The sequence below is a fragment of the Pteropus alecto genome, unplaced genomic scaffold, assembly GCF_000325575.1.
Source record: "Pteropus alecto unplaced genomic scaffold, ASM32557v1 scaffold97, whole genome shotgun sequence".
NCBI classification, from domain to species: Eukaryota; Metazoa; Chordata; class Mammalia; order Chiroptera; family Pteropodidae; genus Pteropus; species Pteropus alecto.
In genome coordinates this window covers 2,678,338-2,693,672 of record NW_006439713.1, presented here as the reverse complement: position 1 = coordinate 2,693,672, position 15,335 = coordinate 2,678,338, and the positions used below count along the sequence as shown (strand labels likewise).

Here is a 15,335-nt window from a genome sequence, read left to right as displayed (position 1 = left end):
TGTGATGATGGTGGTGGTGATGGTAAATGGAGAGTAAATCTGGCTGCCAGTGTTCTGGGAGCAACTGGGGAAGGGGGCTAGGAGGGCCTTCCCTTTCAAGATGTGGACTTCTCATGTAGACCCCCTCGTTCTGGGTTTGTTTCCCTGCCTCAGCTGGCTTCATGACCAGGAAGTTAGACTCTCTCTGGTTTAAATTTTGAAGAGACTAAACCTGTTAATTGAGGAGGAGTCAGTCATTACAGAGACACTATGAGGTTGCTTTGTCTACCCCCCCCTCCCTGGGGACACCAACATCATAGATGTTTTATTTTATTCTTATTTTCATTTTTTTTTGATTTTTAAAAAACTATATATAAAACTATATATTTAACTCCACAGGCAATACATATGTTGTTTTGTATTTTTAATGCCAAATTGGTATCATATTTTTTGGAATGTTCTTCAACTTGCTTTTTTAAAAAAACAACATGGTTTTCAGACATATCCATAGTAATATATGTAAATCTATTTCAGCTTCTGCTATTTCATCTTATTCCATTTAAAAAATATTGAATCTCAGTTTTTAGATTCCTCCATGATTTGTACTTAGGTACTGTCATATGCACGAAATTCTCCTTAACTATGTGGAAGAAAGGGAGGGCCATGGACTTAGGAAACTTGGCTAGAGAGACCTAAGAGGCTGTCCGGTCCAGATCCTTCTCTTCCAAGAGGAGGAACTTGAAGCCTAAGGAGCTGAGGTGATTCGCACACAAACATTCCACTAATTAGCATAGTCTACGCTGGAACCTTTGGTGTTGTCAGCATTGCTTGAGTTTGTAGGTGTTTATGTGTGTGCACACAGGGAAAGTCCTTCAAGTATCCTTTGGGAAGACAGACACTCGATGATTTATGGAAGTGATATTATTTGTCACAGTGTCGTTTTGTAGTAAACAACATTGTGGAGAAGTCAGCAAGGAAATTAATCTTGCTAAAGCTAAAAATAGACCCTCCTGACGATTATTTAGAAGTGTATGCTCATAAAACAATACTAAACATCATAGGCAGCATCATGGCTTTTAGAAAACTTGACTTGTCTTAAGCAGGCTGTGCCAGCTCAGGCACCAGGCCAGTTTTCCCAAGAGGGCTTCATCAGCTTCCATCGTCTCCATAAACTCCACCTTCGTTCTTTACAAGCATCTGGTCGTATCTGATCCAACGAGCATCGTTCTCAAAACCACATTCCAGTCGAGGCCCTGGTTGCATAACGAGTTTCCAGTTATGCCCTGGTAACAAGGGACACAGATTCCTACTGAAGCTAGGCGAATACCTACATTGTCTCAAAAAAATTCAATGAGAATTTTTGAATTCTGGACAAACTTCATTTTAACTTACAAAATCTGGGTCTACTATGCTGTTATGATTCATAAAAAGCTTAGGAGGAAAGACAGAAGGCTTCCTTATATATCCATAGTATAGATATTAAAATAACATTGACAATATTCCAAGCAAAAACTACCATCATCCCTCACTGATTCATTCAGACCTGCGTAGTTCATTCTTACTCCACAGGATCTGGGGTTGGTTGTCTCATGAACCCATCTGCTCCTCTACTGCAGTTCTGGAAATCCCGACTTAGCCCACTGGGGTGGTCTTAAAGCTCTTGCAGTGTTGCCAGCAGAGACCTGTACCCTGAAGGACGTGGCATACGGTCATTTTCTGTGGGGCTCTGAGTAGTCCTTCTGCGTGGAAGATGAATCATTCTGGCCTGCAGCTGACTGCAAAAGCTTTCAGAAAAGCATCGAAGTAAAACAGGCTAAGAAAAATATCCATGCATGACAAATGACCTAAAATGACTGTGGTTAGTTTATTATTGATAACTTTCAGGTATGAAAGCCTCAGTGAGAATTAAAACAAAACTATTGCCCCTGACAAGAAAATTTGGTTGTCTCTGTGGCATGTAAGAAAATAGTAAAGTCAATCCAAAAATACTTTACTCAAAATCTATAAATGCAATCACTAAGTATATTTTCAAAAAAAGACAACAAACATATCTTATTCGTAAAAACGGTTGAAGAGAGGAAAAATCTTGATGTAACAATTATTCAGAGACATACTATACTATGAATATAGCAAGCATATGTTCCATGCATGCAAGCATATTCTTATATATGGTAGGGATATATCAAGAACATCAAGTAATGGGATTCAATAGATGTGGACTGGATCCTAGGCATCTATATATAATAAAACTATACGAGTAGGTGATGGGAATTCCCAACTGAAAATTACTTTCCTAGAACATACTAAATTGAAATGAAGTAAAGCTATGATCGGGTTAACATTTAAAGCAAATAACTGAAGTTATGATTGATAACCTGTACCATCAGGCAAAGAAGCACTAGGATTGGTGTCTGTTATACGTTATTTTTTTCAGGGGCATACTGTTAAGATACCAGTGGGAAGTGTCCAGTTATATCTGTAATGAGATTTTCCCCTAACTGACAGGGATAAGTACAGTCATAACAGTGTTAGAGCATTACATTTACAAAACGCTGTTGGGGCTTGACTATTCAGTGTCAGAATTCATACATCCCAGTGAGTGTGTCCTTGTGGGAGCCACCTCAGGAAGTTCTGATATCCCAAAACAATACCAACATTGCTCAAAGGTTTCCAATCCCTCTGTTGGAGTCATGGCGACATCTTCCAGTGGAACATGGATACTCTCTGAGGACACATCCAAGTCTGGTGAATAAGAGAGATAATATGTCTGGATAATGCAATTTTTTTAGCCAAAAATGATGTGTGATTAAAAGTTTGGACACTCCTTTTCTGATTAGCGGGCTCCCGTTGTGAGCGATTTTGAGTAATGATGAAACCATTTCAATAAGGGTAGCATTCCCGGTAACCGGAAGGAGGAAGACCAGATATAACAGGTGATTCAGGTGCCTTCCGATGAAGGAGCGCAGAAGGAAGAAGCAGTGGGAGACCTGGAGAAACATTTGATGGGGACCGTAAAAGACACGAATTTGGAGCAGAAATGGACATTCTGGGATTTCCTAATTTAAAACTGCAAGATGAGTGACAGAGAATGGGTACCACCTTGGCCCACGCTGTGGTCCGAGGAGCTCGATGGCAGAATCCTTCCAACGTGAACCACAACGCAGAGAACGAGAGACCGGGAGGGAAAGCCAAGAGCCCGAATCAGACCCAGGAGGCCCGATGTGTGGGTAACGGGGTGCCGGAAGAACAGAAGACCGGAGAGGAGAGCCCTTAACTAGCATTGTGACATTTTCTGCCTTTATTTTCTTGTCTCTATGGTGTGAGCGGAAGTGACTGACCTACTTACTGAGGTCACAGTGTTGTTAAGATAAAATGAGGGATGAAGACAAACATAACTTGAATAGTTAAACGATGTTGAAGTGCAAACTGTCATCTTCAAGAAAGTCCTCAAACATTTTCAATTTATGTGATGCAGGTGACAAAGTCGCCTGAGGATGAATCATCCCTTCCCAATGGCGATGTAGTGGGAGAGGCAGAGAGTACCACAGAGGTAAGAGTTGGTATCTCGCACCGTCGTCCTGCAGGCAGCTTTCCTCAGAATGTCAGCGTGGTGCTGATCTTTCTGTATCTATGTTGTGTGTCTACCTTATCATCTATCTGTCAATATGTCTATTTATTTATCCATTCATCCATCTATCTATCCATCTACCCATTATCTATCTTACTGTCTGTCTATCTATCAATCAATCATCTATCTATCACCTATCCATCCGTCATTTCTCCATCTTCCATCTATGTACATGCATATATCTATCATCCACCCATCATCCATCTATGTATACACATGTACATATGTATGTATGTCTGTATATATCTATCACCTTTTTAAATCTCTGAAGTTATAAAGCCTCCCTGAGCAACTGCCTAAATGTCAAACCCTTTGGCATTCTCTTCATAAGCCTTAAATGAGTGAATTGAAACTCTTTATTTAGGAGTTTATTACTCTACCATGCCCATGAATCAGACCCGTTGACTTACACCGATAGCTCCCATCAGTAGCTTTGAGGGGTGACAATCCTACACTCTAGTAGCTAAGTGACCTAACAAATAGGACATCTACATTTGCTCCATTTATATGCTGTGTATCCAAGAAAGAAAACCACAACACATGTGGTCTGCTGTTTGCTTGTTTCCTTGCTAGCTTATCTCGGGTTAGTGATACTGTGTGTTTCCTTTATAACCAGGGAACAGAGAAGACCGAAGAAAGTGGAGAAAACGAGGCACAGAAAAAGGATGAAGAAGATGCGGGCAACCTTACTGAATCCCAAGAAAAGAATGTGAGTGTTTGCTTTTTTCACCGTAGTTTCATTGGATTCATTTCTATTCATCAAGTATTCATGGAGCTCCTACCAGGTGCCAGCAATCCTTCTGGGCACACAGGAATGAGCATGATAATAAGGAGCTGAGAGGTTAGCCGGGTAGAAGCTGGTAATTTGTATCTAACGGGTTAACCGATGTGGTCAACGTATGTCGAGGGCTCAAAGGGAGTCAGAGGAAGGACCTGAACCCAGGCTCGGAGGGACAGGCTAGACGAGACTTCAGTAATTTGTTGTTGTGTTGAAAAGGATAGGTTGGGTTTATGTTCTTTCCAAAACCAGAGACCTATTCATTGTCATGAGCGATGGTGGATTCCCAGCATTCGTCCACTGAGTCTTTTTGGGAAGCCAAGAGGAGCTGATGATGGAAGGCAGGCCTGGGGAAGGAAACCGACATCAGTCAGAATCCAGTCGAGGAGTTGCAGATCCCCGCTGATCCGAGGCCTGCAACAGGATTCTAAACGGGGCTCTACTTCAGGAACCACAGGACAAAGGGTGGGGAGAACGTGAGGAGGGGGAGAAGACTGTGGTTCTAGAACAGCAAGCTAGGACAGTGGGGAACTGGAGGGGCCTCTTATGCCAGGAATTCCCAGAATGTGCCTGAGAGCCAGGTAAGGGAGAGACCCAGGTGAGGGGGAGCCTGACCGGGGTGGGGCTGCCAGCATCTGGGGTGGGGGGAGCTTCCCTACGGGAGAATTTCCGTGGGCTTCTGTGTTGCTCTAGTTGTCACAAAGACTGTTTACTGAATGCAGATGGTTTGTATTTTTACCTATTTTTTGATTCCAAGAGAGGTGTGGACAGCTTTTAAGATAGGTGGACTCTGTTCCCAGCACCGGGCATGTGACTAGGAATGGTCCAAGACCGGTGGCCATGCTGTGAAATGCTGGGGAGTGGACATCGATTGGTCTTTATCTTTAGGAACCTGGATTTGCGAGGGGCTAGGGCAGTAAATTCCTCATATTGGAAGCACGCTAATTCAAAATGTTCATAATTTAAGACTCTTTGAAATTATTTTTTTTTTAAGGAAAGATGCAATCTTTCATCTTGACCTAGAAGTTAAATGGGGTTTCTTGGCAGCCTATATAATTCAGAAATAATAGATTTTAAATTAAATATAATGATAGTTGCATTATGTTGTAATTTAAAAAACTGTCTTTTTATAATTTGAACTTGGCGTAAATGTCCTCAAGCTCTCTTTTAATATTATTGATTTATGTGGGGAGATTCGTTTCGCTTCTTTTAGGACAAAGACCAACATAAAAAACATTACAGCCAACCCCTTGGTCCCGTGAGCCAAGGTAGCTTTTGACAGTCAGACCCTGCCTCCTCCAGCAGGGGCGGGGTCTGCTTCAGCCTCTCAGCCTTTTGGCTCCTGAGGCCAGTTCAATGACGTGACAAGCCATCCAGACTGGGGCTTCCCTTCGTTACTATTATTTAAGATTGTGAGCCTTCTCCAAAGTCAATTATCATCTCGCAAATTCTGATAGGAACTTAAAAAATCATTTTTGTTTTTTGACATGGGCTGTGATGAAAGCAATGACTAAGGAAAAGACATTTTTATTTTAGATGAAGTTATTATTAACATTATTACATTATCGAACTGTCTTTTCAACTTTTTAATAATATTTATTCTACATAAAGACAGATTCTGACTTTTCCCCATTTGATAACTGATACATGCTCTTTGACTGACTTTAATTCAGTTCAATAAGTAAAAACATCATGATCTCTCAGTAAATAGCATAAAAATGACATGATAATGTGATTAGCTTTGGGATTGAATGCATAGGAAAACTCATTGAAATTTAAAAAGGAGACAAAACTATCCGTTATTTAAAAGTTACATTCTGTGCTACTGTCTGTTTTTATGGCCTGGGGTTGGTTTGGAGAAGTTCAGCCAGGAAGGCCATCTCTGCTATTTGTCATCCCAGCTTTACCCACAGTGACCTGGATGTACATAGGCTTATTTGTAATAAACATGTCAGTTAGATCATTGTGTTTTACCTTTTTAACATTCATCTTCCAAGTACTGGCCACATCCGTGTAGGTTCTAGGCATTACAGCCCAGATGAATCCAAGTCTTTTAGATAAAAACTCTGGCTCTGTTGAAAACCGTCCTGAGGAGGTTTCATGGATTCTCGGGATTTTCTCCTGCCAACCCGTTGTGTTTAAACAGTAGTGCTCCCTGTGCTCCCTCATCACCCAACACTCCACAGGGACGCAAAGAACACCACTGACTGGGCCTAGATGTGGTTTCTGTGATTTGTGTGCAAGGAGTGTCAGCTTCCTCTGTTTCTCTAGACGTCACTATATCTGCTTCATGCCTCTGCCTCACGGCTGGCAGGAAAGTCAATCTGGGTGAAGTGTTTCAGAGACCCTCTCCTCCCTAGGGACTTGGAGGCATCCAGAGTCTTCAGCGGTGCCCGGAAGGGGGAGAGGACTCTGGTTCTTTGTCTACCTCGGCCACATTGTGACGTGGCTTTCCTGATGCCCATTGCGACTGTCGAGTGCTGGTCCCGTGCAAAGTGCCCGGGGCTCCCCGAGTGCCCCAGGGGTCCCGGGCTCAGTGACTGTGTGCAGGCAGGACCCGGTGGCTCCACTCCTAGAAGACGCACCCCTTCTGACCCCTTCTCTCTCCAATCTGGCTGCTTCCATCTCCCCAGCTCTAAGCCCGAGACTCCAGCCCCCTCTTCAGGGACCACGTAGCTTCGTCACCTCTGTTAGCCCACGGTTTTGAAAAACGCAGCCTATAGTTCCTTCCCTGGGGGCAGAGAATCAGGACAAGTACGTGGCTCTTCCAGAGCGTGGCAGGACAGTAACCCTATCCCCCTTCCCCAATTTTGCGTAATAGAACAAAACGAATTCAAAGCCTGGTATTTGGCCACACTACTTATGACAAGGAATGCAAATGTATTTTAACCTTTTATTCTAAACTAATTATAGACTCACGGGGACATAGGACTGAATCCTGTGTGCTCCTCACCGGCTTTCCCCAGTGGTGACAGCACAGATGGCCTCAGTACAATGTCGAAACCAGGAAAGTGACTTTGGTGTGTTTCTGTTAAGTAGACTACAGACCTTAGTCAGTGGTCACCGTTCTTTTAACCCTTTCACTCGTGTGTTGGAAACCATCATCTGTGTGTTGACCTTTTTCACGGTGTGATGGGGACGGCCCCCTCAGCACCTGGGGGTGTAAGCTGAGGGTCAAGCGGCTCCGTCGTGTCTGAGTCACCGGTTCGTTTATCTGAGCTCAACTGTCGTGCACGCTCGCTCACTGCGCACTTGTACCTGCTCAAACGAGGCCATTTTAGTGAGGAAACATATTATTCTAAGAATATTCTATTGATTAAAAAATCAGAAATGGAGACAAACGTCCCCCTCCCGCTGGGATAGCGTCCCTTTCCCTCTATTCTCCTGCAATGAGGTGGCCCGCCCCCAACCACCGCCTCAAGCCTCCGGGTTCTTCGGCGCAGGATGCCAAGATGTGCACCACCTGCTGCAGACAGGTCGCGGCCGTCTGGGAGGCGGGACGGGGGGCGCTGACTCACGCGCAGGGGACCTCGCCTGTAGCTGTCACTGCAGACTCGCTACGGGGAGGGCGGTACATGGCCCCCCTCTGGGACCACCCAGGGGCCCACGGGGACCAAGGACAGAGGGGGAGCTGGTGAACCATGCGCAGGCGTAAAGGCAGAGAGCGGGTCCCCTCGGCTCCTGGGCACACTCCAAGAGAGGAAGTGTGGGCTGGGGACACTGTGAGAACCTCAGGGAACGGTGGAAACACTGAGGCTTGTTGAAGTTCGTGTTTGGTTTTCATCGAGGGGAATGATTTTAAGTTGCGCCAACTCGAGTCCTCTGCAAAACTGTCGAAGACCTTGGCCCAGTCGAGTACATGGTGGTGGTCTGTGCGTCACCCCACTGGGTTGCCTCCAGAAGCAGACGTGGGTTTAGGTCCCGAGTCTCTGGCCGAAGACGCCCTGTGGTGCCCGAGGGTCGAGAGAACCCAGCTCCTGCCCCTGATCCCCAGGCCCCGCCCCAGGCCACTCCTGGCTGGCCCTTGGCTTCCTTTCGCACCAGCCACCTGTCCTAACCGGCCACTGCCTGACACTCACCACGGCTGACACCTGTCCTTACTCCTGGCCACATGCCACCTCAGCAGCCTGCCTCCCTGGCCAGCCAAGTTCTCAACACAAATAGCTGCTGGCGAAGGTTCTAAGACTTCCCACTTCTGAGGCTTCACCCGACTAGCTCTCTTAGAACAGATGAAATAATTTTAAAGTGTAGCTCTGTCCAGGGAATGGTTTGTACCCTGTCCTAAGATTTTGCAAGACCTTGGCTTAATTGACCATGTGATTATAATTATCTTTTAAAAAAAACCTTTTTGCCGATATACTTATCCGCCAACCAGAAAAGTGAATTCAAGCATTGTATGTAGGTAAGGATCTGCCTAATTTTGATATTTTACAATTCTGTGAGCTAAGGATGGGCATTAAGTTTTTATTTAATTACTATATCCCAGCTCCTTCTAAGAAGCAGGAGTGGTGTGCATAGATGCATTTAGTCAACATTTTATCAACAGATTGAGTTGCTGCCACGTGCCAGGCAGAATTCCAGGGGCTGGAGCACGAAAGAGACCAAAGTTCCTGTTCCCACAGAGCTCGTGTTTTGGTAGAACTAGCGATGGGTGGTAATGCCCGAGTTTCTTCAAAGCTTCCTTGACCTTTCGAGGCTAAGTATCTATCAAATTCTCTGAGCAACTACTTTCTTTCTTTAACACGTCTTTCAAGAGATGAAGGTCAATTCAGGTATTGATCAGGAGTCCTAGGACCGAGGTAAGTGCTGCTAGCCTTAAGAATTGAGACTGACTCTTATTCCTGTAAGACCCCCGCTGCCCTCCAGGCTAGCTCTAAGGATAACCCATTTTAACAGTAATCTTAATGCATCTCTTTCAGCTGAATATAGTTAATAAAAATGATGGGATTTATAAAAATGTACATCTTATATAGTTGATAATTCTAAGGTGCATATCATGAATTTTAATTTGATCTCAGGTGGATAAGAAGAAAATTGATGTTCTTTGAGAGTTAATAGCCAGCTTTATACACTCATTGATCCAGTCGCTTAATGCATTTATTGAGTTCATTTCGTGGTTCCAGACAGTGGCTGGGTCCTGGAGATCCGAAAATGAACATGACACAGGTTGTGCCTCAAGCGCTTCGCAGACTAGTCAGGGAGACGGATATGGAAAGGAAGATTATGGGTGCAGATAGGAGATACCCAAACTAGGTCTGGTTGAAAATATTTTAAGCAGTGTCCTGGAAGGTGTGACAATTGAAAATTGCCTGTGGTCCGTCTACGTGGCTGAAAGAAAGAATGGGGAGGAGGCACGAGGCTGGGGGCCGTGAACGGGGGGCCAGGTGGCTACGGCCTTTCAGCCGTTCTAGGGATGATGGATTTATCTTGAACAGGTGAAAGTTTTGAAGCGCAAGGGCAGCATGGTCAAGTTCACGAGGCTGGGGGCCGTGAACGGGGGGCCAGGTGGCGATGGCCTTTCAGCCGTTCTAGGGATGATGGATTATCTTGAACAGGTGAAAGTTTTGAAGCACAAGGGCAGCACGGCCAAGTTTGTGGTCTTAGAACGCTCTCTCGCTGCAGCGTGGGGCTCAGGCTGGGATTAAGGGACACTGGAGGTGCTGTAGCCGGGCGAGGAGACAGTTGGGGCGGAGGAGGGACAAGGCATGGGCAGAATCAGGCCACGCGAGAGCGGCGTTGTCTCCACGTCACTGAGGAACCAACACCCGCATTGCAACAAGTGCGGGACTCTTTTCTCTTGGACGTTGTTTAAGCTCTAATACTTGGTGTGTCGCCAGCGCTGGTCAACGCGAGGGTTTGTTCGGAGGGTCCCAGTGCTGGGAGCACCTCTCGGGCCGGCTCAGCTGCGGCCCGCTGGATTGGGCTCTCACGTTCTCTATTTGACACACCGGTCTCAGAAATCTGAATTTTGTTCCGGAACTGGCTGAAAACAGAAGGCAGGGCTGGGGAATGTAACAGTGTGGCGAGTCCTCTGTGACGTGCCTTCCATGATTTTGCCTTTTCTGTCACTGGCCTTGAGAGGCAGCATGACCGAGTAGGAAGGACACTGAAGTAGGCACCAGGAGCCTTGAAGTGAGTCCCGATTGCATTGCTTGCTTGCTCTGTGACCTTTGGCGAATTACTTAGGTCTGTGGTCCCGGGTCCTCATCTGTCTAAAGAACGGGAGGTGGGCGAGAGGATACGCAGGCCTGCGAGATTGCTCTCACCTTCCCCACCCGAGGTTCCCCAAGCTCTCTGCCCGAGGCGCAGGCATCAGGGCTTAGGGACTGCTCTTTAGACCTCACCTTTTCACTTACCTGGAACATTGTAGTGCTCTGTGGTAGCCCAGAGAGCTTCGCCCTATGGCCATTTGGGGGAAGGCACGGGAAGGTCTCATTTCCTTGCATTTTTAGGAGATATATCTTGGTTCTGTTACTTTGATCTGGGGGAGATAGAAATTCCAGTGGGTTGGCAGGATGGAGAGCTGCCTGAGCCTGCGATGACCTTATTGGTCTTTAACCAGAAATCAGCGTTTGAATTCTGCGTGGTTCAGAAATGTTATCATTTTGTTCTGTTGGAGGACGAGTTTTTGATCTACTTTTATTAATTCGTTCAAAGCTGAAGGGAAAGCATACTTATCAGGACATAAAGGCAGAAAGGACATAGTTTTGTTCAAAATTTCGAATGGCTTACGTATATGGTTTGAATTTTACTAACTAGGTCTATAGATCTCCAATATACGCTGGACCTAGAGAGAGAATTAAACATATAATTAAGCAGTATGACTGATTAGTTCTATTTTCTCAGATATATGAGCGATGGAAAAATATCTTAATCTCATAATATTCCAGGGGCTTGAAATATCATGCACGAAATAAGTAGGCATCGCTCAGTTATTATATCTTTGCTATTTATATATTTTACCGAGAAGTTAGTATCTTTCATTTTGATGAACATGTATTCTAGTATAGTTTTCTTCATTTTTAGACTCAACTTCAAACTTATGCGAATTAATATTTTTTTTTCTTAATTTTGTTTATGGACCTAAGGAAGAAGAGGGGGAGACAGCAGCGGAAAAGGTACAGTAGCATATTTAATAGTTGCACTTAATAAAAACATTTTTAAGTTGAGAGTTGCAGTTCGGCCACATTCTCCTTGTTGTTCATGATATAAAGAAGCCGATGCAACCCGCACTCCCAGAAACCCCTCCTTTCACCTGCTGAGACGGGAAATAAAATAAGTTGGAGACAAATTTATCAAACGGGGGTGGATAGAGAAGGAGGGCTTGGCTCTGGACCTCTGTCTGAGCCTCCTGTGGAGCAGGTATCTTCAGGGAAGCCCAGCCAGTTCGGGCCAGGTCGTTAGATGTGTTTTCCATTCTTCCTGTCCACCCCATTGAATAGGGCAGTTTGTGCAGCTTGCATGATGCTTAGTGCTGTTGGTTTGACTGCCTCCTAGTCACCCGGTTGGCGAGGGAGGGAGTCCCTTTTGGCGGTTGTGGGGATGATGGGTACACAGCACCTGGCACGGGACGGATGAGGCGGACAGTGGGTGGGGTGCGTGGGAGGCCCTTAAGTCTAGTCCGAGATGTCACACTCCTTTCTTTACTGTATCTGTCGATTCTCACACTTCTCAATAATGATGTAATTTTTGTTAAAATCAGACAGAAGACATAACGGAGGAGGGAGCGGAAGAAGCAGCAGAGGACGAGGAAGCTGAAAAAGGAGAAGAAGATTCGTAGGCATCTTTGTGCTTTATTTCTTCACCGTTTCCAGGTACCCACACAGTTCTGGGGTTGAACACTTGTTTATGGCAGTAGCTGTCTATACCACACTTCGCTTGGGAATAGAAGTGGATTCCAGTTCAAGTCTATGTGTCTCTCTTCCCACGGCCCGGACCTGCAGCCACAGGGCTGGTGAGCGCTGCCGGACCCATGGCTCGGGCACTGGGGCGTGGAAGCCCATGGGTGATAGGGATCCCGGGAAGCAGGGCGGCTGAGGAAGGGCTGGTTTCGTGTTTATTTTCTCCACTTCCTCTGTGCGACCTTCGTCTCCGTGAAGGAGTCAGCGTTCTGTTACACAGAGTCCCGTGCTGACCACTATGCGCACATATTTACGGGGAGAGTGACAACTGATGCCCATGGTGATGGCAACGAGTTAGAACTTTAAAAAACCATAAAGCTGGTTGTCGTTCATGAAAGACGAATATTGCTGCTAGCGATTCGGTGATAAGAGCTCGGCGTTCCATTTTTATGCGTTAAATATTGACTGGAACACTCGTGTAGGAACACTGTGGAACAGCGAAGTTCCTCTCGGGGTCTTTGACAAGTACACGTGCTGCCTTGTAGCTTTAAACTTCTGCTGACGATGAAAAATAATTGCGTGATTTTTAACAGTTTGGTAAGTGCCACATAAATATGTTAATAAGATAGTGATAGGATCTAATGATGGCGGATATTGAGGATTTGGGGGACATGCTCGAATGTCGTGGGCCATACAGATAGGATGGTACGTGTGAAAACATCTAAAGATCATTAAGTACTATAAAAATATCTGGTTTTACAAGACATATGGCAAATACCTATGTAAATGTCATATTATGATTAACATTAGTTGACCTTGCAACCGAATTTGAGAGAGCAGTTTATTTTCTAAGGCAGTGAGGCTTACAGTCTGCTCGGCTGCATGAGGGTTATTTTTAAAATTAAAATTAAGAATTTTTTTTAGTCTCTTTACTGCCCTGTTACGCCTTCACTGATGCGTATAAGACAGATTTGGGGGCTGTCGGTATCGGGAAGACAGGGAGAATGAGGGACTGAGCACGTGAGCACACAGCAGGTGTTCGGTAAGACAGCTTGGAGCCTGTCAAGTGAAGGGTGGAGGCAGTGTTCAGCTGGACGAGGCAAGAAATCCCGGTGCTCTGTAAATATTGGCTAACGGTTAGCAGTGCTCTGTGCACCGAAGACCAATTCGAATAGTACGAACCTCCCCTCTGAATATGCTTATGCTCAGACATTAAAGCTAATATAAAATCTCAGAGCGCGAAGACATTTCTAGGAAATCCGAGAGCTGGTCAGAGTAGCCATCACGATTTACGAGTGGACCATGAAAGTCTCATCACTCCTTTATTTGAATTACACAGTGAACCTGGCCTGTCATTTCATGTTTTCCCAGAGTTTTTTTTTTTTCGCGTTCTGAACACACAGATTTCTATTCTAAGGCCTAATGTTATCTTTTGGGGTGCGATCTCTTTTATTTTCTTTTGATTTTGATTTTCTCGTGTGGTTGCCAGCCTCGTTAACGTCCCCAGTCCCATTCCTAAGGCGTGGATCGGGACCCATTTTTGAGAAAAAGAAACTCGGCATGTTTACTTTTCGACGTTCTATCTGAAAAATGGTTGAAAAGGAAAATATGCTCATATTTATCCTTACACCAAAAAAAAAAAGCCAACCCACAGTGTAAGATTCGTATGTACTGTTAAATCTATTTCTATTCGCTATGAACGTAAAATTCTTTAAGAGTTATGCAATTTTCATGTAATTATTAAAAATTATTGAGTTTGAAATGGCATAGCTGAGAGACAATCCTTCACGTAGCCAGATGGCTTTATAGGCTGACCAAAAAAAAAAAAAGACAACTACAGCTGTGGCCAGCACAGTTTGCCAGTTTTTCTGATGGCTTCTCATTTGGAATCCGGTCCACAGTGGTCTGTCGTGAGGTCAGAGGGTCTCGCAGTGAAGGACCGCAGGAGGGATGCGATGTCCTTCTTTAAAACGCATCTTGGCAGACACGCAGGCATGCGGCAGACCACTCGGCTTCCGCAGACGAGCCCATCTCCGAGCTCGTGGAATACGCCAGGCACTTTATTTGCAAAGATGATTTTAGGGAGAACATGGCAAAGAATGGGCCTGCGAAGCAATTGTGATTTCCCGCGTTTGAAGCTGATGCTCAGTTGATGCCCAAGGAGAGATAACACAGAGCACGAGACCAAATGCCCCCCCGCGAGAGGCCGCGGCCTGATGCTGTGCTGACGCAGCCGCGGACCACTGAGACGTCCTCCTCCAGGACTAGTTCAGCCTCTCCATTCTCCAGGAAAAGGCAGGGGTGGCTGTGACCGGGGACGTTGACCCCCTCGTGGTGTTTGACATGTGCTAATGCAGGGAGAGACGTGACCCCAGCCTGGTTTAATTTCCTTTCTTGAGAACAAATGATGGCTAGTGCTTTACGGAACGAAAGGCAATACTTCCCTTTACTGCATAATAGATAATGAAGATTGTGGTAAACATTCTCTGTCTCCCTTTACCAGTCTTCTCCCTAATATTTTCTCTTTCTTTTAGAAAACTCAAGCCACGAAGCAACATTTCAACTTTTCCCTTACAAACCAAACTCAACCAAATGCTTTGGCCGGAAGCTAGCCCACCGCTCCGCCCATCTGGGCTCACGGAGGAATGCACTGTCTGATGCGGTTAGATGCCCGCGGCCCCACCGACGTGATCATATCATTGTCAAGTGCAATGACGACACCTGCAAACCGTCACGGGCCTGGCGTTTTTGGCCTTTGCTTAATTTTTTCTTTTCTTTTTTTTTTTCTTTTTCTTTTTTGCTCTGCATGAATAGATCTTACTAATACCCTGAAAAAAAAAGTTTCAAAATATAGAACTCTTCATGCTGTGACAGAAGTATTTCTTTGTATGTGCCTAAGGCGACTTGTCTCAGAATTAGCTTTGAAATTGGAGAGCTTTTTAGAGAACAAGCGTACAAATAAAGATTAATAGCAAATATCTTGCCCCAAACAGCATCGGTTTCTTTAGTTTCGGTCTCTACTTGTATATGCCTGAACTCAGCCCATCCGTTGCCACTTCTGAATCCTCAGCAGAACTTTTCTGTCTGCCTCGGGATATGCGTTTTTTTT

At 45.1% G+C, this 15,335-nt stretch overlaps 1 protein-coding gene across 1 annotated transcript in view; it reads left to right on the top strand.

Annotated features, from left to right (window-relative positions):
- Positions 1–14,960, top strand: part of LOC102885840 (SH3 domain-binding glutamic acid-rich protein) — a 36,467-nt gene extending 21,507 nt beyond the window's left edge. Inside the window, exons 5-9 of the mRNA XM_025050200.1 lie at positions 3,455–3,529; positions 4,224–4,316; positions 11,474–11,503; positions 12,088–12,199; positions 14,761–14,960. Of these exons, the coding sequence (XP_024905968.1) occupies positions 3,455–3,529; positions 4,224–4,316; positions 11,474–11,503; positions 12,088–12,165 (276 nt within the window). The 3' untranslated portion in view covers positions 12,166–12,199; positions 14,761–14,960. The remainder of the gene's footprint in view (positions 1–3,454; positions 3,530–4,223; positions 4,317–11,473; positions 11,504–12,087; positions 12,200–14,760) is intronic.
- Positions 14,961–15,335: the final 375 nt, after the last annotated feature.